Source organism: Salvelinus sp. IW2-2015, linkage group LG9, assembly GCF_002910315.2.
Source record: "Salvelinus sp. IW2-2015 linkage group LG9, ASM291031v2, whole genome shotgun sequence".
In the NCBI taxonomy this organism is placed as follows: Eukaryota; Metazoa; Chordata; class Actinopteri; order Salmoniformes; family Salmonidae; genus Salvelinus; species Salvelinus sp. IW2-2015.
The window spans coordinates 1,464,981-1,487,656 of NC_036849.1; the positions used below are offsets into that span (position 1 = coordinate 1,464,981).

The window sequence follows — 22,676 nt, forward strand, 5'->3', positions numbered from 1 at the left end:
TATGAAAAATACTTTAATACTGTGAAAAGACCATCCACAAACCAGATCCTTTCATTTTTGTATGTATTCTGACCATTGATTCAGTACAAGCCAACGTATCCTGTGCACGCCCATGGCTATGTGTGTCATCTGTTAATGTGTCATTCCAAACTGCAAAACATCCATGTATATTAGAAGTGTTTATGTGGAGGAGTAGAGTGAATCACTGGGCTCTATTACCCCACGCTGTAACGATCAGGCACAGGCCACGTCAATGTTCAACCTCTCAGCTCTGCACCAGCTGCATCCTCTGCCCTCTAAGGTGTGAGTGTGTGTGTGTGTGTGTGTGTGTGTGTGTGTGTGTGTGTGTGTGTGTGTGTGTGTGTGTGTGTGTTGTGTGTGTGTGTGTGTGTGTGTGTGTGTGTGTGTGTGTGTGTGTGTGTGTGTGTGTCTGTGTGTGTGTGTGTGTGTGTTTATGTGTGTGTGTGTGTGTGTGTGTGTGTGTGTGTTGTTGTGTGTGTGTGTGTGTGTGTGTGTGTGTGTGTGTGTGTGTTGTAACTGCAATCGTTAATGCAGTAAAGGTCTGACAATGTTTTGGACACTTTTGGTGTGTGTCAGTCCAGTACTACTATTGAAAAGGTCATTGTAAACAGCTTTTTAGCTCCTTCACCTGATATGACTATTGAAGTACGGTGTTCACAAAATGGGACCCAAACCCTAGATGAGATTTATTGTTAATTCCAGTTGTCTGTCATGTTATATTTAGTTATTCCATGTATCTGGCAGTTTATAATGCCTTGTAGCCCATGCTGGGGAGAATCCTACTGCTGTTTCCCCCATATACATTTAGACACAATACATACAGAGCCTCAATCTGTCACATCAAATGTAGAGGTCATACATCAGAGTCTAAATGAGGCGACATCTTCAACGACAGCAATGCGGTTCAAGCACACGCAACACTGCCTCCACCTCCGCCTATCTGCTCCCAAGCTTCCCACTTCCTAGTTAGCATTCGGAGTCCTAGGAAGAGAACGACGGCAGGAGAAAAAGCCGGAGCACTGCCAGAACAAATTTCCAAAGTCAGACACGAGCACCGGAGCCTGCCACCGACGACAATAAATCAATTTCTATTTAGATCAAGAGGATTCAAATGTAAGGGCCCTTAATGTGGGCCGGGGAACAAACAGTGGGAGCGGGTGATGAATGTGCCCAGGCACAGTGATGGGCGGGCGGACTGATAGCCCACTATCAGCGGCATCCATCTTCCTTTCTTCCTGGGTCATTTTACTGGAAGCTGTCCAACACACTCAGACAAAATGTCAAAGATACAAAGAGGCTCACTGTTCAGTTCTGTTGGAAATTTCCCTGTGGTGTTTATATATTGCTAGCTAGCCGCTACTGGGCTCGCAGTGTACATTTCATACTAAACACTGGCTTTTTATGTCCGGGAACATCAATCATTGAGCATACTGTATCTTATTAATTTTGTATCTTTCAAGTACTACAGTACTGGTTGGACAAGCTCTATAGCAGGCTATGGCTGATATTCCATCTAGTAGTCTTCTTCATCAGCGTTTTCTGTGTTCTCTGCAAACGTTTGACATTGTTTTTTATTTACCTACTGTTTTATACAAGGCAGCTTCTCACACAATGATCTGTTTTGGAAAGTTAGTGTGAATGGAGCAATAATCGCCTTGAAAAATCTTCGTAAAATCTGCCCCGGGATTACAGTTGTTGCAGGCCTGAACATGATGTTTACCTGTGACATACTGTATTTAGCATTTAAATCTGCGTTTAAAGCGGTTAAACAATAAAGTCCAATTGTGGGTAACAATACATCAGGGATTGACTGCAGACTGCGTGTTGCCATGCCTGTACCTTAAACCCCAGTTCTTTGAACAGCCCAAGGCCAAAACTAATCTCTTACAGTAACGGCCTATTCAATTACCATGCACCAGGAGACAAGAGGAGGCAGAGAAATCAATTAGAATACTTTGTTATCGCAGTACTCCATCTCAAAGGCGATAGCAGATGTTATTGCCCACAGAGACTTTCCTTTGTTTGCAGGTTTCACTCCTGGCTCCACGGTGTGTGTTTACACTTGAAAGGGAGATAGCTATCTCTCTTGTCTTATGGCATGATGAAATATGACGACCTTTGATACCGCAAGAGACGATAAGATGGTTCTTTCTCTCGCACTCGCGATTGTGTCTTTGGCCCCCAAAGCTCTACAGTCGGATAGAGAGAGAGATGGTGAGAGACAGAGAGAGGATAATAGGGAAAGACAGAGGCGAGAGAGAGAGTGAGAGAGGTATTACAATCTAATAAAAAAAAATAGGCCGCAAACCTATTTTCTCTCTCTTTGGTATTCCTTAAGGGGCTGCTCTGCCTCTGACGGTGTGATCCTGTTCGATTTTTCTCTTCACTTTTTTTTATTCTCCATGTCTTGGTCCTGGCAATTGTGTTCCTCACCGTCCTTCCCAATTCGCCTCTGTGCTACATACAGCGCGGACATAGCCGCCACTGCAATGTCTAAGAAAGTCCCCACTTAATGTATGCGACATGACAAAAACCATGATTTTGTAATAAACGACATCATAACGATGTGTTTCCTCAGAGATGTGTGTCCTGGAGGGTTTTTTGGAGTCATCTTTGTTTGATGTTCACGGTTGGCAAATTAATTGTTGAAATCCAATAGCCTCTGCACGTTGAATATGGCCGCTTAGAAATACCAAGCAACCTTTCTCTCTACAACACCAACCAGTTTCACAAAAAAATCCATAACCCCAAAGGACAACAGTTTTCCTTGCTGTTACATGTCCTTTCCTCGCCTTCCGAGCATCCGGCAGCATCTACGATGAACTCCAGACTTCTCCTCTGTTATTGAGATGTTTTCTCCCCAAAATCAATATGTAACAACCCCAATTAGACACAAATTAATAATGATCGTTGAGCGCTTCAATTAGATGCTGAGCGGAAGCCGGGGGAACTTCACAAACAGAATGCTAATTAGTGTTCCCGTGGTTACGTGCTTCTCAGAGCATTGCACACAGCTGATAATTGTATCAGCCTGTCGCACCATCACCGACAAACTTCCTGCTTCCCTTTGATTCATGTTCTTAACTTTCTTTCTTTTTTTCCTTTCTTCCAAATGCCGTCTTGCTGACAGAAACCTCAACAAAGAGAGAGAGGAGCAGCATCAGACCTAAACAGGAAGAGTCCCTTGCACAATTGGCAATTCGGCAACACTGGGAGAGTGATAACTGCAAATTAGAAATTATTTCTTGTTTATACTTGTCTCCCCGCTTTTGATCAGGTCAAATTGCTCAACTTCTGAGGAAGCAGCGTGACAAGAGACGTCATCGCAGCCTCAAATTGGATTTCGGAGCTCGATAGCTTTGGACTGTAAGGTTCTATCAGCATTTTTGTCAAAATTGAGTTAATGATATAGCCTTGTTCTGTTCAATTTTGTCTACCTATATAGTACTCTAAATACCCCCAATTCATTGTTGTTAAGTTCAAAAGAATACAAGATCAAAATTGCTGACACCATTCAAACCAATGAGGGTTTGGAACTTTAAAGCCACTTATCTCAGAATCATCTTTTTGCAGATACTGTAGAACGTTATAGTCCCAAGTTCTCGATGCTGTTGCCAGGGTTTGGGCAAAGAGGCAGACTGAAGGAACATGGTTGTCATTTTTTATGAGGTAAAAAAACTTGATCGGTTTGAAGCGTATCATTGTTCGGTTAGTGCAACCCTTCCCTTACACGCTCCTGTCAATCAGATTGATTTTAAAAAGTCCCACCCTATTATTGTAAATCCACAGCCACACAGACGTTGTAAAACAGAGAGAGACTCTTGTCAGCTCAAATCCAATTTTCACTGATCAATACCGTACAGTGCCGGAAAGTATTCAGACCCCATTCATTTTCCCACATTTTGTTACGTTACAGCCTTATTCTAATATTGATGAAATATTTCCCCCCCCTCATCAATCTACACACAATACCCCATAATGGCAAAGCAAAAATAGGTTTTTAGACATTTTTGCAAGTTTATTACAAATAAAAAACTGATATCACATTTACATAAGTATTCAGACCCTTTACTCAGTACTTTGTTGAAGCACCGTTGGCATCAATTACAGCCTCGATTATTCTTGGGTATGACGCTACAAGCTTGGCACACCTGTATTTGTGGAGTTTCTCCCATTCTTCTCTGCAGATCCTCTCAAGTTCTGTCAGGTTGGATGGGGAACGTTGCTGCACAGCTATTTTCAGGTCCCTCCAGAGATGTTCGATCGTATTCTGTCCATGCTCTGACTGGGCCACTCAAGGACATTTAAAGACTTGTACCGAAGCCACTCCAGTGTTGTCTTGGCTGTGTGCTTAGGGTCATTGTCCTGTTGGAAGCTGAACATTCTCCCCAGTCTGGTGTCCTGAGCGCTCTGGATCAGGTTTTCATCAAGGATCTCTATGTACTTTTCTGCGTTCATCTTTGCCTCGATCCTAACTAGTCTCCCTTCCCTGCTGCTGAAAAACATCTCCACAACATGATGCTGCCACCGCCATGCTTCATTGTAGGGATGGTGCCAGGTTTCCTCCAGACGTGAAGCTTGGCATTCAGGCCAAAGAGTTCAATCTTGGTTTCACCAGACCAGAGAATCTTGTTTCTCATGGTCTGGGTGTCTTTAGGTGCCTTTTGGAAAACTCCAAGCGGGCTGTCATGTGCCTTTTACTGAGAATTGGCTTCCATCTGGCCACTACCATAAAGGCCTGATTGTTGGAGTGCTGTAGAGATGATTGTGCTTTTGGAAGGTTCTCCCATCTCCACAGAGGAACTCTAGAGCTCTGTCAGAGTGACCATCCGGTTCTTGGTCACCTCCCTGACCAAGTCCCTTCTCTCCCCCGATTGCTCAGTTTGGCCGGGTGGCCAGATCTAGGAAGAGTCTTGGTGGTTCCAAACTTTTTCCATTTAAGAAGTATGGAGGCCACTGTGTTCTTGGGGACCTTCATTGCTGCAGAAATGTTTTGGTACCCTTTCCCAGATCTGTGCCTCGAGAAAATCCTGTCTCGCAGCACTACGAACAATTCATTCGACCTCATGGCTTAGTTTTTTCTCTGACATGCACTGTCAACTGTGGGACCTTATATTGACAGGTGTGTGCCTTTCCAAATCATGTCCAATCAATTGAATTTACCACAGGTGGACTCCAATCAAGATGTAGAAACATCTCAAGGATCATCAATGGAAACAGGATGCACCTGAGCTCAATTTTGAGTCTCATTGCAACGGGTCTGAATACTTATGTAAACAAGGTATTTCTGTTTTTTATTTTGAATATATTTGCAAACATTTCTGCAAACTTGTTTTTGCTTTGTCATTATGGGGTATTGTGTGTAGATTGCTGAGGATTTCTAGTTATTAAATCCATTTAAGAATGAGGCTGTAACGTAACAAAATGTGGAAAAAGTAAATTGGTCTGAATATAAACTACCGTTCAAAAGATTGGGGTAACTTAGAAATGTCCTTCTTTTGTGTCTAGTTTGAGAAACAGACACCTCCCAAGTCCTCAGCTGGCAGCTTAATTAATTATTACCCGCAAAACACCAGTCTCAACGTCAACAGTGAAGATGCGACTCCAGGATGCTGGCACAGACACTGGACAGAGGAACTCTGCCTAGAAGGCCAGCATTCCGGAGTCGCCTCTTCACTGTTAACGTTGAGACTGGTGTTTTGCGGGTACTATTTAATTAAGCTGCCAGTTGAGGACTTGTGAGGCATCTGTTTCTCAAACTAGACACTCTAATGTACTTGTCCTCTTGCTCAGTTGTGCACCGTGGCCTCCCACTCCTCTTTCTATTCTGGTTAGAGACAGTTTGCGCTGTTCTGTGAAGGGAGTAGTACACAGCGTTGTACCAGTTTCTTGGCAATTTCTAGAATGGAATAGCCTTCATTTCTAAGAACAAGAATAGACTGATGAATATCAGAAGAAAGTTCTTTGTTTCTGGCCATTTTGAGCCTGTAATCGAACCCACAAATGCTGATGCTCTCGATACTGAACTAGTCTAAAGAAGGCCAGTTTTCTTGCTTTTTTAATCAGAACAACCATGTTCAGCTGTGCAAACATATTGCAAAAGGTTTTTCTAATGATCAATTAGCCTTTTAAAATGATAAACTTAGATTAGCTAACACAACGTGCCATTGGAACACAGGAGTGATAGTTGCTGATAATGGGCCTGTGTACGCCTATATAGATATACCATTAAAAATCAGCCGTTTCCAGCCACAAGTCATTTACAACATTAACAATGTCTACACTGTATTTCTGATCAATTTGATGTTATTTTAATGGACCAAAGAAATTAGCTTTTTTTTCAAAAACAAGGACATTTCTAAGTGACCAAAGTTTTGAACGGTAGTGTACATGATGTGTAATGTAAGATGATGTCATTTTGTCTGAACTCTGTTAAGACCTACTGTTCCACAGAGACATATTATACGCAAGAAAAAATATATACTGTCTCATACGGTATTTCCGTCCTGAAAATAATGTCCCTACACGTTGAAACAGAGCAATAATGAAGGAAAAAAAATATGAATGTGTTCATTTTTTGCAACTCTCGTCCTGATATGATTTCGATGAGAAAAATGTTCGGAGAATGCTCCTGCCTCAGTGAGGTGGAAAATTGATTAACCAGTTTAGTTATAAAGCCCGCCCATTACTCCTGAATGCACTTCTCCTGAAGATTAATTTTCATCTGTTTTCTTTTAGTCAAATCGTCAGAACACCTGCCTGGAAGCATAGCATTGCAGAGCAGGGGATATATCACCAACACTATTGCCTTTTAAGCAGGTGGAAAACACTGAAGGCAATCATCCGCTAAGTCATTTTCTTTTATGGTCTTTTTTTGGTCCCAGGAAACAAGTTTGGCATAATTCTGTCTGTTACACAGTAAAATAATAAGTACTGGAGAGATTGGAGCATGCATATGCGAGAGGGTGATTATGTTTGCTGCTTTTAGAGCAAAAAAAAACAACAATAAAAATGTTAGACTTGAACTCTTTTTTTTACCCACTAAGCAAGTGGATGTATACCCAAGCCCAAACCTAGACTAGAATGCAGTACAATGAAATCCTCAGGTAGATTTCTACAGCAGCTCTATCTTAGTTGTTTTATACTCAAAGACACTAACATCAATAGATTTGAATTAGGTACGCGTTGTGGTGTATTGATGTTTAATAGTATTTGTGTAATTCACAACCATCAAGCAGCCCACACCCTCAAAAAACACATTCCAGAATAGAGGAAGTATTGGGGAAACATGTGGATCAAACCAAATGAAACATATGAAGGGGAGACATAGATGCAAAGAAGTAAACAAGAAAGTGGAGGCATAGAGAATTAGGTCCTGACAATGGCAAGGTAAAAAATCAGGGTTTTTTAATAAATACATGTGATAATAACGAAAGCCTGAATGGAATTCATTCAAATTGGTTCATTAACACAATAAATCCCTGTTTCCCCTGATTTAAAACAGTTAAAGTCCACATTCAATGTCCTGTATTCTAAAATCTACATTCTTACATTCCAAATTCTATATTCCAAATATTCTGAAAAGTGACATGCATTCCTTCTTGAATCATGGTGTTAGAGGAATCAGATGATGTCCTGTGCGATGACATTAAATGATGATAGGCTTTGCAGCCGGTGCGACACTGTCATTTCTCTCCTACCAGGACACATGGCTTCTGTTAGTTGCTCACAGATCTGCATACTGTCACTGCCATATTCACTTCTCATTATGAACACTGTGATAGACTAAGCAGACCGACAGAGGCAGGGAACCGCGGGTCAGTGGAAATGAACATTGTCAGGATGTTCTAACATTCAGCAGGGTCTAAGTTATTGGCTGGACTGTGAAGAAATAGCAGTAGGCCTACAGTATAATGTATGTCTTTTTCTGCATACTCTGCACACACGGCGATGACGGGGGAAGCAGGTGTGTGTGTGACGCTTGCGTACGCGTGTTTGCCTGTGTGAGCAGTGAACAAACACGCCGGTCTTTGAGCTAACGATCCTCCTTGACCTCTCCTCTTCTATGATCAAGGCACTAAAGCCTTCCTTTAGTGATAAGCAGGCTGTCTCCTATTGATTTGTTGTAATTCCCCTTATTGGCTCAACTGTTAATGAAGTACACTGGCCGGTGATGGATTCAGCAGTAGTGTCAGCTAAGATGTATTTATGTGCATAACATATAGATAACATACTGTAGTTATATCTACATAGACAAACGCACAAATCTGAATGCATGCATGGACACACACGCATATACATACACACAAACAAAAACGTTCATGCATGTACACGCAAAAAAAACGAACGCATATTAATTAAAATATTTAATAGAAACGTGTAAATATTGGAATTAACTAGTGTTGCTTCTGGTTTGCATCATCTAATTCAACCAAAGTCGGTTCTATCCCTTTCCCCAATGAAACAAGACATTATCTTTGGAGCACACCAAGGTTAGTTATACTACATATTTAAAGGCCCAATGCAGCCATGTTTATATCAATATGAAACATTTCTGGGTGTCAATTAAGTACCTTACTGTAAAAAAATTGCTTTTTTAGCTAAAAACTATTTCTCAAGCAAGAATTTTGCAAGGACTGTCTGGGAGCGGTATACAGTGCATTCGGGAAGTATTCAAACCCGTTGACTTTTTCCACATTTTGTTACGTTACAGACTTATTCTAAAATGTATTAAATATTGTTTTCACTCAATCTACAAACAATACCCCATAATGACAAAGCAAAAACAGTTTTTTCAACATTTTTTACCGCCCCAGTCTGAGGTCCTCAGTACTCTGGAGCAGGTTTTCATCAAGGATCTCTGTACTTTTCTCCGTTCATCTTTCCCTCGAACCTGACTAGTCTCCCGTCCCTGCCGCTGAAAAACATCCCACAACATGATGCTGCCACCACCATGCTTCCCCGTAGGGATGGTGCCAGGTTTCCTCCAGACGTGACGCTTGGCATTCAGGCCAAATAGTTAAATCTTGGTTTCATCAGACCAGACAATCTTGTTTCTCATGCTCTAAGAATGATGGAGGTCACTGTGTTCTTGGGGACCTTCAATGCTTGGGAAATGTTTTTGTACCCTTCCCCAGATCTGTGCCTTGACACAATCTTGTCTTGCAACTCTACGGACAATTCCTTCGACCACATGGCTTGGTTTTTGCTCTGACATACACTGTCAACTGTGGGACCTTATATAGACAGGTGTGTGCCTTTCCAACTCATGTCCAATCAATTGAATTAACCATAGGTGGACTCCAATCAAGTTGTTTGAACATCCCAAGGATGATCAATGGATGCACCTGATCTCAATTTAGAGTTTCATAGCTAAAGGTCTTAATACTTATGTACATAAGGTATTTCAGTTTTTTACAATTTACTGCATGGTGATGCCACCATGAAAAGCCGAAACTCCCGCCCATGCAAACCTGCTGATTAGAATGTCCTGTGTAGATTGTATTTTCAACCAACAACTATCAGGAAATAACACTGATCAAATGTATCAGCTGTTGTACAATATGATACCAAACACAAGGGGAAAAAATACATTTGACTGCACTGAGCCATAACTACTGCTTGTGCTATCAACTTTAGTGGACAGAGTTTAAGAACATGTAGGTCAGTCAACAAATGTAGTCATAAATGTAGTCTGCCATTCCCACGCTCTGTCTCCTTTCCATAGAGCGGACTTTGTAGTCAAGAGATTGACACGGTGTGAAACTGGGAGCGGTGTCTAGGCATGCTGCTGACCGTAGCGCTCTCCTGTAATGTATCCAGCATGCAGTTCAAATGCCAGTCTTTCCCCTCAGGCGCAAAACAAAACCAAAGACAGGCCAGCTGAAGCAAACAGTCTCTCATGCATACAGATCAGTCTCTCCAGCCCTTACCACGTCCATCTCCTCTCTCCATTCACGAGGAGACGCATGTTTTATCTGCTTTACGCCGTCACATCTGACATAGCACTTCCCCAGAAGGCAACATTGGTTTCAGGGATGTCATTACAATGTACTTTGTGACGTCATGGTTAGGTTATATGCTGGATGTAATTGGATGGTTTGTAAACGTATTCTAAGCAACCGGAATATGATGTCTTTCCCACGACATCATGAAACGTATGTCTTTAGGACTTGGTAATAGTATTTTGAACTGTCTTTGCAGATTCCTGCACATTAACAGAGAAAGTAGAATTAATGTTATGCTATATTTAGTCTCCAAACCTGTGCTTCTGCCAGTGACAATATGAAAAGTGGTCAAACTGTTTTGTTACCTGGATAAGTCACCGTTTGGCTAGTGTTGTTTAATATTTCATGACTACATTTAAAGTGATTCATGTGTTTCCCTACAATTACTGGTGGATTGCATTGAGGGGAGCGAGATGGTGACAGTTCCTGTCAGGGGTACATTGCAAGCTGGGTGGTAGGTTTGGCAGGAAGGCCTTAGCCACACTCGTTTAGGTGTTTGTGTGTGTGTGTAGTGACTGACTAACTACTGTTGTCACTTGAGATGTGAAGTGTCCTGCTATGACATGAGAAGCGTGTGTTTGTGTGTGTGTGTGTGTGTGTGTGTGTGTGTGTGTGTGTGTTAGTGCTGAGCGAATAGTGTTTTTTGAGGTTGGTTTCTGTTCGGTTTTTGAATAAGAATCACTTTTTTAAATTTCATTTTAGATTCGTTGTTTTTTAATGGTAAATGCATTATGATGGTTCAATGCTGTAACAACACAGAATAGAACAATTGATGGTAGTGACTTCCCATTACTACTGTATCACTTATTAGGCTCTAACCATCTTTATTCTCATTACTTTTTTTAAAATTCTAATATTTTGGTTGTGTATATTACATATTTGTTTTTAGTATGATGTCTTTATTATTTCATTAATAAAACCCCAATGATGGTAGTTGTTGCCCATGTACTGCTTATCACTTATTATTAAACCATATAAACCATTATTTGACTTTAGTCAAATATTTCAGTTATTGTGTATATCACTTTTTATGTTATTTGATGACTTATTATTTAATTCCAAGTCATCATCTCGTCTCCGCTCAGGTAGTAGCAGCCAGCCAGCCAGCTACAGTATCTCTGTGCTCCCCAAAGAGGCATCCTTCAGGCTGGTAGGCTAGCCTAGCTGGCTAGCTGCCTGCTGTCTGACAAAATCACTATTTCAGTAGTTCTTCAAAGTAGTTAAGGCATACTTTTAACCCTGATAAATAACAACTATCGATCAATTAGATGTATTGTTATGGAGAGATCACTGAGGTATAAAGAACTGGAGACTGCGTCCAAGATAATCTGACTGTTGGTTTCAAGGTAATCAACTCACGTTCGCATACGCTGATTTATGGACCAACATCACATGCGCATTAGCACTCATTGCGCATGCACAGGGAGCAGCTCAAGCCGCGCCGACGTCATCATGTCAGGAAAAAAACATGGCAGACATTGGATAAATGTAAAATGTTAATAACTTCGGCTGTGAGTGCTAGAAAAAAATCGGCCTCAGCGATTATTTGAACAATCGGCCTCAGCGATGTTTTCTGCACAAAGGTGACGACTAAAGTGTCTTATTAGGAATTTTCTAATCTGACTCCTCTATGTGGCCGTCAATGGAAATTGTCTTTCTGGGCCGGGTGTATGTTAAACTGCAGTACCGAAGCAAGACTGTAGGAGTCATGCTTCTAGACCAGAAGATTTTTTTATTTTATTTTATTAAACAGTAACATGCAAAACATAAACATAACAGCCAGAGGGATTCCACAAAGAAATAAGAGGAGAAAAAAACTAAAAAACACAAATCCACATTTTATCAATTGAAATACACACATGTAGCGAATACATTTTTTAGACCTTTTGTTTTGTATAAGATTTAATGACTCTAAGTAGTTTTCCAAATCAGATTCAAAGAAATTAAGAAAAGGGGCTCTTTCTTCATACATTTTGATTTGTGTATGAAAAATGTTCCTAATAAAAGGAAGAGATTTATGATATACTCACTTTCAATTGTGGAATCAGTGTAGTAAAATCATATGTCAAACTTAGAAATTTCAGGGATACAACTGCTCTCTAGCCCTCTCGTGTCTCTGTATCGCTCTTCCTCTCCATATTTGTCTGCTGGCCCACAGGCAGCTGTAGGTGCAATGGATTCTGGTCATTGTAGTTAATTACCACATTTTCTGCGCTTATCTATGATGAGTTGGACAAATTCAATTAGTTATTTAAAAACTGCAAATAAACCGACATTTTGTGCGTGTGTTTCTACATGTTTGTCAGAGAGATAGAAAAAAAGATTTATATGTTGCATATTGAGTGTATAACGTATATACCATATAAAGAAAATGGTTGATGGATGAGAAGAACATATTCATGCTAGCTACATTAAAGCTATTTGTACCACTGGATGCAAATGATTGATTTATATGTTCCATTAGTAGATTGTATGCACTAGCTGAAATGACAATCATTCCCATGATTATCATTGTGATACATAAATCATGTTTTCGACTCATTATAAACAAACCCCCTCAAAATATCCTCTCTGTGTACCACCATTGGAAAAACCTGTCCTCTAGTATTGCCTTCGGCCAAATGTATTCGACAAAAGAGTTGTGTCTGAATTTAATGGGACAGAAAAATAGCAGTTGTGATAAACGAGCACCTTTCCAGCTCTGAGGGTTTTTTTTCTTGATACTTCACCTCCACAGTTATTGGTTTTCAACCCCCTTTACACATGCAATTTCTCTTCTCTCGTTTCTTTCTACTCTCTTTATGAGGACCTGCATGAATAATTGTTATCACGTAGGGTTAGTATGAAGTTATGAAGAGACTCCATAAGCAGGTAGCAACACATATTGGAAACCTGCTTTTCATCTGAGCAATATGGAGTCAATTGGCTGTCTATAACAATGTTTCCAAACTCCAGTCCATCGAGAACCCCAACACGGCACATTTTTGTTGTAGCCCCGGACAACATGGCAACTAATTATTAAGCCCTCAACGAGTTGAAGTAGGCGAGTTTGTCCGAGGCTACAACAGAACTGTTGGGGGTACTCGAGGAATGGAGTTGAGAAACACTGGGCTAGAGGAGCACCAAGCAATCACTGGACCTTGACAGTTTCTGGTAATAGTTTAATATTGACTCTCATTGAATACAAAGGGAGGAGAGGAAAGAGTAGACATTACTCAGAGCACTCTTGATATTCCCGATAGTGGACTAGTTCTCTGTTTGAGATGTAGAGCACAGACAGAGATAATCAAACCTAGAGCCAAAGACCAGGAGGTCCTCCTCGGGAATTTGAATGTCCATTAAGCCGAGATTTGCATGCAGCCAGCGCTACACATTGGCCCATGGATAGATAGGTACAGTACATGCACGCTAATACACACACACTAATACACACACCTAATAACACACACACACAACACACACACACACACACCAACACACCACACACACACCACACACACACACACCACACACACCACACACACACCACACACACACACACACACACACACACACACACACACACACACACAGTACTCTGATTCTGCCTGATAGAACCATAGATTAACAAAGGAGGTCTGAACTCCCTGGCATTTTGTTTGTAAAGCTATTTTATTTTGAAATGCAAGAAATGTCTGAATTATGCATAGACTACAATGCATGTGTCAGGTCTTAGTTAAATGTATTTTTGAAATGTAAAAATGAAGAGAATTAGATCATCGTGGGTACAAGCGTACATTAAAAACGTAGTTCCAGGACCTAATCTGATTTCCTATGTCATGCATCAACATTACACTTCCCAATAGTTCCTTTGGTAAAGTCACAAATGGATGGTTGGAAATAGCACCGAATGCATTGTCCCAATTTGATTCCGAGAGCCTTGTTCTATTACGGGTGGAAACATCAGTGGTTCTCATGCACCTTAAGCTCGTTAGTGTTCCCTAATTTCCTATTTTGGGAAGCGTGGTGGGAGCCGCTGGTTTCCTAATGCGATCAGAGGGGAACAGAACTGCGGAAAAGCAGGGAGGATCAAAAGCTTTTCCATTAGAATATTCCCTTGTCAGTTTTGGTTTGCCATCGCGCGGGACGTAGCTGGAGACAGCGATTTGATTCCGATTCTGTCGATGGCCGAGCTGGCAGCGCATATCCACACTCAGCTTTTACTTCTCTCTCTCTTTTACCTCTCTCTCTCTCTCTCTTTCTCTACCACTTTTCCAGTATTCTCTCTCTATTCCTCCCTCTCTTTTTTCTCTGTCTCATCCTCCTCTCTCCCACGTTGTCTCACTCCTCTCTCTCTCCATATCTCTTTCCCTCTCACTCTGTCTCCCTCCCCTGAACATCGCTAGTTGCCCTGCTCTGCAGCAGTCCCCTCCACCCCTCCTCTGCTTTCTATGAGGATTTGCATTAAGCTGGCCCATTTTGTTTTTTCTCCTTTTGCACCCCCCACCCACCCTCTTGAACCCTCCCATCCCATTCCCACTGCGTTGATTCACCTGAGCCTCCCTTCCCCTCTCTCTCTCTCTCTCTCTCTCTCTCTCTCTCTCTCTCCCCCCCCTCTATCTCTCTCTCTCTCTCTCTCTCCATCTGCCTGTGCACCTCCCTTCTCTCACTCATGCTCTCAGTGGTGTTGCCTGCTGTATCCAGTGAAGGATCCGATTAGGATCCCTTCTTCTCTCTTTCAGAGCAGGAGGCTGTGTTCAGGTGCTGAGCCTGAGACAGAGGGGGTGAGTGGAATCACCAGGACCCCTCCCCCCACTCCTCCCCCCCAGAGAGGAGTATGAGACACTGAGACACACAGGAGAGAAGAGAAAAGAAAGGGGATTTATTTTCTGCCCATGGTGTCTATGCTGCAGCACCTTTGGAGCGCTACAGTGGACCAGTGCGCCACAGAACCACAGAGCGAACAGTGAGGAAGTGGTATTTATGTTAGGTGATAGATGTGATGTTTTGTTTTCAAAACAGTGGTTACTTCTTCTATACGGATGTGGATGAGTGGTGATAAACCAGGTGGTTATATTTTTCCTCTTCATCTGTGCGTGCGTGCGCGTGTGCGTGTGTGTGCGTGTGCGTGTGCGTGTGTGTGCGTGTGTGTGTGTGTGTGTGTGTGTGTGTGTGTGTGTGTGTGTGTGTGTGTGTGTGTGTGTGTGTGAGAGAGAGAGAGAGAGCGAGAGAGAGATAGGGACAAGCGGCGCTCTGCCATGTGCGACTGATAGCTGCTCGAGACACACGCAGAGTGCGCCACAACAGAGAGCGAGAGAGTGAGCAAGTGAGCGAGTGAACGAGCGCAGGAGATACGCTCTCAGCCAGAAGAGCAGCAGGAGTTGTACACGACGACGCACAAAGGTCCAGAGAGGGAGAGAAAGAAAGTCATCCGATTTCCCTTCCTTCGAGGAAAAGAGAAGCGCGAGAAAGAGAAAACACTTATTTTGCTTTACCTTCAGGGCAAAGTGGCAAAGCGCGTGAAGATTGTGAGAGCGCGAAAGAGACACCCAATGTTTCTTTCCCCTTGGACAATTTAGAACATGTGAATAGCTCTCTAGTTTGAGTTTAAGTTTGCTGTTCGTCTGGGAAATTCTGTAGGAGATTGAAACCTCCGATTGCTTTCAGTCAGGGCACAACGTCAGTGTAAGGGGTGTAAAAGCAATATAGAGATCCTCTGAATCCTCTCCCCCGGAACGACTCTGAGCTGGAGTGCTGTGGGTTTAGCTGAAACTGAAGCCGGACCTGCATACGGGTACAGGAGCTAAACCAGGTGGACGTGGGTTCGTAGTGGTCCTAGTATGGGGATGTGTCCATCATGAGCCTGGTCTCAGTAGAGTTTCCCCCGTGCCGTACATCTGTTGTCAGTCCTTCGGGCTTGGATCATGCTTCGTCCCGCCGGTTTCGCGCTGTCGCGGGGCTCCGGGGAAGGGGGTATGTACCACCACCCCAGTCCTCTCCGCCTGCGCCTGAGCCCCTGGATGTGGTCTCTGACTCTGGGATGTATAGCTGGGTCTGTGTGGAGCTCTTCTCCCAGGGGGAGGCAGGATAACAGCGTGGCTGCCGCCGGACCTCAGGAGCAGGCTACGTCCTATACCCACCCGGAGCATCACCTCCACGGGACGCGGCATCACTCATCTGCACCCATCTCTATCTACCGCTCGCCAGCCTCGCTAAGGGGTGGCCATGGTGAGTTACACTTTTGACCAAAATGAACTTGTTCTTAAAACCTAAACCCCTAACCCTAAACTCGAACCTTAATTTCTTTACCCTAGCCTTAAGCAACCACGAACGCAATTCCCTTATGAGTAGACTATTCATTCATCTCTCTCTGCGTAAACAGCAATCTTAAAGCAGCTCTTAATAGAATTTATTGAAGGGAAAAGGACATAAAGCAAGAGAAGCAAACACAGGGTCAAAAGAGAAAAAGACGAGATAAAACTGTACAGTTTTCTGGGCTTTGCCATGTTGCTGGCTCGGATTAGGGACCCCGTGCTAATAGCTGCTAATTGTAGAGAGTCTTCTTCAAAGCCATCAGGTGCATTAGTTGATTGGCAGTAATAGCGCTGTGGTGGAGCCATCCGCTGGGGAAAGGGGGATGAGAAGAAAGGGGGGAAAGGGGGTGAGTTTGGAGAGGAGGGAAGAGAGGGAGAGAGAAGGGTGTCAACAGGGCTCTATTGGTCCTCTGATACTATTTAATTACTGGGCTGTATAGTGCTGGTGTGTTTTGGTGGGAGCGTGTGGGAACTTATAAGTGTGCAGCTATTTTGCAATTATAGGGGAGCTCTGCACCCTTCTCCGACAGCGCCACAGCAGTTATTCCATTACAGCAAAATGCTGACTGGGGAAGAGAGTATATTCTGAATTTGTGTGTGTGTGTGTGTGCAGGGCTAGACAATAACTTTTTTTATCCGTATAACAGTTTTTTTTACTTGTACGATAGCTGAAGTCACTTGTAGGTGTGTGAGAAAAACTCAAACCCCAAGATCCAAGGCAGTTCATCTGGGACATTCCATTGCCTGAAGCTACATCTCTCTCTCTCGCCCTCTTTCTCTTTAGCCCTCTCTCTCTCTCTAGCCCTCTCGCTCTCATCATCTGACCTCCAACGCTTGATCAATTACGTCTCCTCCTCCTCAAACCTCCTCATTGTCTTGGCTGGCTAGGCCATTTTTTTATCCTAAAAATGTTTGGACATCTTTTATTTAAAATCAGTTTCTCCCCTTTTCTAAAATCCTTAGCACATTACTCAGTCGCTTCTACCCACAACAACACTTGTTTGTTTTTCGTGAGGCAGCAGTAGCTGAGTGTGGAAGCCTGCGTTCAGCAACATTTTAATTACAAATTCAGCAAAGTCCTTAGGTGAGACGGGAGGTGCGCTCGGGCTTAGCTTTAGAGTGTTGAGGCATGGCACGCTGTGTAGTGCTGGCGACTTTGGACTGTCTTAGCCCAGCTCATTACAATACGAGAAAAATACTCAAATCAAATCACATTTTATTTGTCACATGCGCCGAATACAACAGTGAAATGCTTACTTAAAACTTTCTAAAAACTTACAATGCAGTTTTAAGAAAAATACCTAAAAAAATAAGAAATAAAAGTAACAAATAATTAAAGAGCAGCAGTAAAAAAACAAAGCTCTATACAGGGAGTACCGGTACAGACTCCTCTGCAAAGGTGCGTTGCAATGGAAGAGGAGGAGGAGGAGGAGGAAACGATTGTCTTCTCACCTCTGAGAGACTTCTGCTGGGGTTTTCTACAGCATCTGACGAGCTTGTTGTGTGTGATGCTCGTGTAGGTACTCTTAGAAAAAAAGGTGCTATATAGAACCCTAAAGGGTTCTTCGGATGGCCCCATAGGAGAACCCTTTGAATAAACATTTTGGGTTCCATGTAGAACCCTATCCACAAAGGGGTTCTACCTGGAACCAAAAAGGGTTCTTCCTGGAACCAAAAAGGGTTCTCCTATGTGGACAGCTGAAGAACCCATTTGGAACCCTTTTTCTAAGAGTATGCATGTGTTCACCTGTGTGAGTGTAACAGGAGTTAGTAAACTGTGATGAATATTCACCAAATCACCAGTTTTCCTCATTTGTTTTTGGTTGAATCTCCTGGTATTTTGTTGGGCTCTGTGTGTGACGTCAGTGCTGCGCACGTGAGCTCGTTCGGGGCTGTTTCCATCTGAAAGAGGTAGGCTGTGTTCTCTCCCGCCCTCCCAAATTTATTTTATAAAACTCACTAAATCGACATAGTAACCAATGAAAACATTGTACTTTACTCATACAATATCAGTCAGGAGTTCATGTTATAAGTTTGTCTTCCTGAAGTAATATGACGAAGCTATTTTGCTAGCGTTCAGTGTCCGTTGGCTAGCTACCGTTGGTTCAGTTTAGTTTTCATCTTCTGACAGGGGAGGCACAGCAAATATTTAGCCTGTACGACGCGCAGCCCTGATGTCCCTTTCCTTATGCCCTGTGATTCAGGTATGGAGATTCTGTATGAAATATGTGTGGGTGTGTTTTTGTCTATTCATGTACAGTTGAAGTCTGAAGTTTACATACACTTAGGTTGGAGACATTGAAACTCATTTTTCATGAGGTGGGCGAACAGGACATCTACTTTGTGCATGACACAAGTAATTTTCCCAACAATTGTTTACAGGCAGATTATTTCACTTATTCACTGTATCACAATTCCAGTGTGTCAGAAGTTTACATACACTAAGTTGAGTGTGCCTTGAAACATCTTGGAAAATTCCAGAAAATGATGTCATGGCTTTAGAAGCTTCTGATAGGCTAATTGACATAATTTGAGTCAATTGGAGGTGTACCTGTGGATGTATTTCAAGGCCTACCTTCAAACTCAGTGTCTCTTTGCTTGACATCATGGGAAAATGAAAAGAAATCAACCAAGACCTCAGGAAAAACATTGTAGACCTCCACAAGTCTGGTTAATCCTTGGGAGCAATTTCCAAACGCCTGAAGGTACCACGTTCATCTGTACAAACAACCGTATGCAGGTATAAACACCACGGGACCACGCAGCCGTCATACCGCTCAGGAAGGAGATGCGTTCTTTCTCCTAGAGATGAACGTACTTTGGTGTGAAAAGTGCAAATCAATCCCAGAACAATAGCAAAGGAACTTTTGAAGATGCTGGAGGAAACAGGTACAAAAGTATCTATATCCACAGTAAAACGAGTCCTTAATCGACATAACCTGAAAGGCCCCTTAGCAAGGAAGAAGCCACTGCTCCAAAACCGCCATAAAAAAGCCAGACTACGGTTTGCAACAGCACATGGGGAAAAAGATCATACTTTTTGGAGAAATGTCTTCTGGTCTGATGAAACAAAAATAGAACTGTTTGGCCATAATGACCATCGTTGTGTTTGGAGGAAATATAGGGATGCTTGCAAGCCAAAGAACACCATCCCAATCGTGAAGCATGGGGGTGGCAGCATCATGTTGTGGGGGTGCTTTGCTGCAGGAGGGACTGATGCACTTCACAAAATAGATGGCATCATGAGGATGGAAATTTATGTCGATATATTGAAGCAACATCTCAAGACATCAGTCAGGAAGTTAAAGCTTGGTCACAAATGGGTCTTCCAAATGGACAATGACCCCAAGCATACTTCCAAAGTTGTGGAAAAATGGCTTAAGGATGTAAACAATGTAAAGGCATTGCTACCAAATACTAATTGAATGTATGTACACTTCTGACCCACTGGGAATGTGATGAAAGAAATAAAAGCTGAATCAATTATTCTCTCTACTATTATTCTGACATTTCACATTTTTAAAATAAAGTGATAATCCTAACTGACCTAAGACAGGGAATTTTTACTAAGATTAAATGTCAGGAATTGTGAAAAACTGAGTTGAAATGTATTTGGCTAACGCGTATGTAAACTTCTGACTTCAATTGTATCAGATTCAATAGCCATTTGATTAATTGGCTCATTCATTGAGCCTACAGTAGGTTACATAGTTTTTTCATTGAACGTCCTTTTTAAGATAGGATTTTACTATTCTATTAAAATACTAAATGAGAACGTGGTTCGGATTTATATCTGTGATTTCGTAACTCTTTTTATTCATATTGTGGGTCATTTTGAATTATATTAAGGGGCTTTGTTATTGTGAAACACTATTTGAACCATTCTGTTTTTATATCACTAATTCCTATTCTTTCATCTATGTTTTCTATTCATATTTCAACATTGGTGCCTTATTCTATTAGCTATTGATCTTAAAGCCTTTTATTTAAATGGCAATGTTCTGTCCTATTGTAATGTTCTATCCTGTGTATTATATCATACATTGGGAATGTATGGCAGAGCTGTTTCCATCTGAATGAGGAGAGGCACAGCAAATATATAGCCTGTAGACGTCCAGCTCTGATATCCTCTTTCCTTTCGCCCTGTGATTCAGAGCTGTGACTTATTTAAGGCGCCAGAACACAATGCAACAAACCATCGGACATTGGCGCGGCACCCCAGCAACATGAGTGTGTTTGTGATGCTTGTGTATGTGTGTGTACCTGCCTGCGGGCATGCTTGCATGTGTGTGCGCGTGTGTGAGTGTATGTGACTAATCAGCCTCCTGTTCTCCCACCTTTTTAATAAGAGAGCATAGAGTTTGCTCTGACTGGGAAGGCATGATGCGTAAAGGGGATAACGACCTGTAGAAAGACAAAGGCGACAGGCCAGGGATTTGTCCCACAGACATAATGATCTGTCTGTCGCCTTTGTCTCCAAACCAAGCTTATTAGTGGGTATACAACAATAACTGCCATTGTGTTGTTTTGTTACACCTGTTTCCGCGGCTTAGGAAGGCAACATACAGTATCGAAGAAAACAGGATGTTTGCACACCTGCCTGAACTAGGTGTTTTGCTAGAGCGTTGCCAGTGGTCACAGTTGGATAGATGGCCTTAATCAAAATCCCCTTTGAAGTGGGCTGGTGCTGCTGTACCTGCCAGTGGCACAGAATTGAGTGTTTTGGGCAGCCATTAGAGAGATGAGAGAGGGAGGGGCTATGTTGAGAGAGAGAGAGAGAGAGAGAGACACATAGAGAGAGAGACACACAGAGAGAGAGAGACACACACACCGAGAGAGAGACACACACAGCGGGAGAAGAGGACACAGAGAGAGAGAGACACAGAGAGAGAGAGACACAGAGAGAGAGAGACACAGAGAGAGAGAGACACAGAGAGAGAGAGAGAGACACACACAGAGACACAGAGAGAGAGAGAGAATTCCACAAGCTAGAGGGGTTCCCAGCATAGGCTACCTGAGTACTCTATCCATTCCCCTCACTATTCAGACATATCTATTTAAAGTCTGGAAATTGAATGTAATATGGATGTTGCACTCTTCTATGTGAGCAGGCTGTGAGATCTATAACCAAATGGGTTTTGGAGATGCTCAATTCAGACATCAAAGCAATCACTGGCACACTCTGATTTAAATCAGACAAAGTTATGTATATATTTGGCAGGGAAACCAATGGGGTCCAGTCCTTTTCATTCATCGTCTTGACTTGGTTTAAGAAATGTAAAGTTAATGAAATCTTGTCTTGTTTAAAGGTATCCTAAATGAAAGTACTATTTCTCTTCTTCTCCCTTACACTATAAGACATCTTGGAGAAGTACGCTCTGAACCCATTGAACCGGTTGTGAAGATGTAAAAGGTTGTAAAATAAAAAAAAGTTGAGCATTTCTACTTTTTATTAATGGCTGACTTGTTTTAATTTAGAATTTCATGCCCCTTCCTGTTAAAGTGGGTAAAATATGAAGCATAATTGGTCATAATTGCAATAATAGCCTCATATTACCATTCTGCCAAAAGAAACAGTTAAACACATCTTACAATCATCGGCATTTCCATAATTTTCCATAATTCAGTCGAATAATAAAAGAGAAAGCAGTTCAGAAATGAGTAAAAGTGAAAAGCACTTTTACTTATTGTCTTCCCCTTCGCTGACTTCAATCACCTACATCATATTCTTTAGAGTTTTTATTTTCTCCATCCCTATACGATTTGATTAACTAGCTTGCGTTTTGACTTGAAAAACAGGCGTTGTGGACGAGTTCAGACGAGAAGTAATTGGCTTCCACAATGGACGGTTCTAATTTAGTTCCATTAGAACAGATGGGAGACGGCTGCACTGGAATAAGTGATTGTGTTACCACCAAGTGGCCCTTTTTATTATTTTTCAACCTTTGACTCCTTTTCGACACTTTATAAAGTCAGTTAGCTCGTTACTTGATTTATGGTTCTCCCAGTTTGTTAGTCCATTCATTAACAGAATCTTTAACGCTCAGTTCATTCAGTGTATGTTTTCAGGCAGATACTACAAATAACTTCTTCCATTAAATTGTTATTAATGCATGGAATAGCCTGAAAGGAAATTGGGATGGAGTTCAGAGCAAGGGCATAGGGTGTATGACCTTTACATGTCTCCTTTGGTGAGAGCCTTGGATGTATAGTTTGAGACCCGGTATGGGATTTGCCATGCTGGGCACTAAAGGCAATGACATTCTAATAAGAATCCACATTTGAATGCTATTGTCAAAGTACTTCCAGTTCCATCATGGAGGATAGTTTGCCTTCAACTCTTTCTGCTCGAAGC

The 22,676-nt window shown here is 42.1% G+C and overlaps 1 protein-coding gene across 7 annotated transcripts in view; it reads left to right on the forward strand.

Annotated features, from left to right (window-relative positions):
- nrxn3a (neurexin 3a) overlaps positions 1–22,676 on the forward strand; it is a 423,493-nt gene that overhangs the window by 238,737 nt on the left and 162,080 nt on the right. For 2 of the 7 annotated variants that reach the window (XM_023993923.2, XM_023993921.2), the window contains exon 1: positions 14,748–16,235. The exons of 2 other annotated variants lie outside the window; for them this stretch is intronic. In XM_023993923.2, coding sequence (XP_023849691.1) covers positions 15,932–16,235 — 304 coding nt within the window. In that variant the 5' untranslated portion in view covers positions 14,748–15,931. Of the gene's footprint in view, positions 1–14,747; positions 16,236–22,676 lie in introns of those variants that run through there. 3 more of the 7 variants (XM_023993922.2, XM_023993920.2, XM_023993919.2) reach the window with 2 other exon arrangements.